The sequence below is a fragment of the Helianthus annuus genome, chromosome 1 (genome assembly GCF_002127325.2).
Source record: "Helianthus annuus cultivar XRQ/B chromosome 1, HanXRQr2.0-SUNRISE, whole genome shotgun sequence".
In the NCBI taxonomy this organism is placed as follows: domain Eukaryota; kingdom Viridiplantae; phylum Streptophyta; class Magnoliopsida; order Asterales; family Asteraceae; genus Helianthus; species Helianthus annuus.
In genome coordinates this window covers 130,509,188-130,512,635 of record NC_035433.2, presented here as the reverse complement: position 1 = coordinate 130,512,635, position 3,448 = coordinate 130,509,188, and the positions used below count along the sequence as shown (strand labels likewise).

General features: G+C 31.9%; 1 protein-coding gene across 1 annotated transcript; it reads left to right on the top strand.

Moving 5' to 3' along the window:
- The first annotated feature begins 1,944 nt into the window (after window positions 1-1,944).
- Window positions 1,945-2,859, top strand: LOC110876405. The gene is made up of 2 exons (XM_035989229.1): window positions 1,945-2,070; window positions 2,392-2,859. Exons 1-2 carry the CDS (start codon window positions 1,945-1,947, stop codon window positions 2,857-2,859), a joined length of 594 nt encoding a protein of 197 aa, XP_035845122.1.
- Window positions 2,860-3,448: the final 589 nt, after the last annotated feature.

The following is a 3,448-nucleotide window of genomic DNA, read 5'->3' as shown; positions in this document are numbered from 1 at the left end:
GAAATATGCAAAGACACAATGATTTATACGAGGAAAAAGCCCTTGATCAATGTATGATCTCCGGCATAAAAAACCTCGGGTGATGGCAACTACCGATCACCAACTTCAATATAAGAAAAATATAGTTACAACTTCGGATGATAATGAGCTGAGTACAAGGATCACTATCGTTTCGAGTGTCTAAGCGTGTGAGAATTGTGTTGTCTGTTCTTCCGAATGAGGAAGAGTGTTATATATACAAGTGTAGGTGACCTATTTTAGGTAAAAAGACTAATAATCAGCTCATTACCCCTTTAGAAATAAAAGTAAATCTAGCCTAAATTATCGCCCTTAAATCATGCCAAGTTTCCATATCCTTCACAACGTCCATCTCCGATTAAGCACATGCCATAGTTGTGAAGACGTGTCCTTTAATTGTGATGCTAAGAGCGGATCCTGCTAGTCATTCCTGCAAAACAACATTAAATTCAACGAAAGCAGCTGTTAGCATGAGGATCCTATGATGGTCCGTGATCCTGATCCTGGGAGTCTGCTGAGGATCACTATCTGCCAAAGAAACAAGGATCACTGGTTAGGATCACATGTGAGGATCATGTATTGTAAAAATCCAGCCCTAACACTAATGCTTCTTATGGGATTTATATATTGTGAATTAATGCGTTTTACCTTAATAAAGTTGCAGAAACAAAGAGATTATTATTATGATAATTGTAATCGAATTTTAGAACATTGCGTTTTATCTTTGAATTTGCTGAGATACATGTGTTGTTAACTATTGCCTGTTAAATAATATGATGTAAATTATTGCGTTTTATCTTAAACTATTGAATTACTGCTTTTTATCTTTATAGTGTTAGCTAATTCGATTTATCATAAATTTGTTAATTGACAATGTTAACTAATGCGTTTTATATTAATTTATCATAAAAAACAAAATGAGATTATGTAATGTTAATTTGCTGTGTTAAATAATATGATTTAAAGTATTGCGTTTTATCTAAAACCTGGGAATCACTGCTTTTTATCTTTATAGTGTTAGCTAATGCGTTTTATCATAAATTTGTTAATTGACATTGTTTAATTATTCTATTTAAAGTTAAAAAACAAGAGGAAAAACAAAAAAGGAGAAGAAAGAAAGTGGTGATCGAATCATCAGAAGAGACCGTTTCTGATTCCAATGATAAAAAATCTAGTCGAGCTATTGTTCTGCATACTTCCGAACAACAAGTAAATTCAGGTAACATAAAACGCATTTAACAAATTTCATGAAAAAAATATATGTTTTTAACACAATTCAATGTATCAGATGATGATTTTGTTGATCCACAACCAAGAGTTAACCCGACAAAAAATCAAAAGAAGGAAAAGGCAGAATCAAAACCAAAGAGATCACTGAGGAAAGATAAAACAAAAGAACAACCAGAACAACAACCATATTACGATTACGACGGAAAAAAAATCAACATAAGATGTGCAGTCAATAATCTAAAAGATTATATTGAAGGTTTGTCAAAAGAGCAAAGGAATGCTGTTAAAGAAATAGGGTTTGAGAGCATACTAAAATTCAATCTGCATTCAGTTCCACGCAAATTCGGATATTGGCTGGTAAAAAACTTTGATGCTGAAAATGATGAGATAAATACCGGAGATGAAAAGATTAAGATCACAGCTGAATTTATCCAAAAGGTACTTCAAATACCAAATGGAAAAACAGAGATTGAGGAAAAATTGAGACCAAAAGACACTGATCTTATAATTAAATTCTGGCGCAGTCAATTCAGCAAAGATATCTTGAAGAGAATGTATGCGCACAACTTGATTAGTTATTTAAAATCAAGAAATGAGCTTGGAAGATTGTTCAAACTAAATTTCTTGGTTATATTTTTTACGATCATGGCGGAGGCAATGTAAAGTAGTAATGTTAATCAAAGATTCTTGCCATCAATGAAAAGTGACAAAAAAACACAGGATTTTAATTGGTGTGAATATATTCTGACCGTTTTAAGGCGTACAAGAAGACAATGGCCTGGAAATGAGAAGCTCTTCAATGGACCTATTGCATTGTTAGCGGTATGAAATCTGATCTTTCACTATTGCTACATATTTGTTGAATGCTTGTTTAGACTACTTGTTTATATTCTTTGTTTGTTTAAAACTATACTTTATAAAACGCAATGTATATTATAAAACGCAATGATCTTTCATTTTTGTTTCTTTATATTCTTTGTTTGTTAAAACTTCTTTTCTAGTGTAAAACGCAATGTTTTTGTAAAACGCAATATATTTAAAGTTACAAAACATTAGTTTTGTAAGTTGTTTACAATGATTTATATTTTAAAACGCAACAAAATTTGAATTGATTATATTTCTAAAACCCAATGATTCATACAGATACTATATGCTTACAAAAAACAAGGATTTGACGATGCTGAAAACACTGAAGAGTTCTCTCTTGATAAAATTGACTCTACAACATTACAAGAATTTGAAGATGAATTGGAAATTGCTGCGCAAAATGAGGGGAGATGTCTTGTAATGGATAAAAAGAAAAAAGTCAGAAAGAATAAACAAAAAAAGAAAGATGAAAAGGATGAATTTTATGTTTATCCAACTGAATCCGAGAATGAAAACGAAGAAATTTTTGAAAATGAATCTGAAGAAAATGATGAAGACGATGCTGAAGAACAACCAATCACATTACTTAAAGCTGCAATAGACTGGATTGATCAAGAGAATCAAGAAAATGTTCAAAACAGCCCAATTAAAACCAATGAAGCTGAGAAAACACAAACAGAAAGTGGAGGATCATGGGGGCAATTCTTCATTAAACCATCAATAGGAAATAAAGATAAAATGTAGGTAGACAGTCAAAGCCGAATGCGTAATTTCATGCCATCACAAAATCAAAGTGAAGGTCTTTCTGAAATTCATTCAACAAAAAGTGGCGATGAAAATATGAAGAACATTGAAGATAAAAAATCACATGAAGAATGTCTTGTGACTGTTTTGGATGATCATTTAAAAGGATTTGAAGAAATTTTCGAAAACATCCAATCACGCATAGATGAGATTGTCGAAGAATATCCAAACAGTGAAGCTCTTCATAACAAAGTAAACGAATGGGTGTCATTGATGGAAAAATTAAACCATCAAGCAAAAAAGCACAAGAAAATTAATATTGATTCAACTATGATGGAAACACCATCAAGATTTCTAAATTTGAGCCAAAATGAAGACACTGAAAATCAAATCATTTCAACTCCATTGATTATAAAACGCAATGATGATGATGATGCAAAACGCAATGAGGATAACACAGCTGTAGTCCAGTCCTCCAATCCAGAAAAAATCAGTAACAATGACCCTGCATCTATTCTGCAAACACACATTGAAAAACCTTCAATGGAACAATCATCATTTAGCGAAGAAACTCCATCATTAATGTTGG

What these genes read in the sequence shown, in the direction of transcription:
- LOC110876405 (XM_035989229.1), top strand. Translation starts at nt 1,945, where the DNA reads ATGAAAAGTGACAAAAAAACACAGGATTTTAATTGGTGTGAATATATT. An exon ending in GACCTATTGCATTGTTAGCG is followed by an intron (nt 2,071 to 2,391) that starts GTATGAAATCTG and finishes TGATTCATACAG; the next exon opens with ATACTATATGCTTACAAAAA.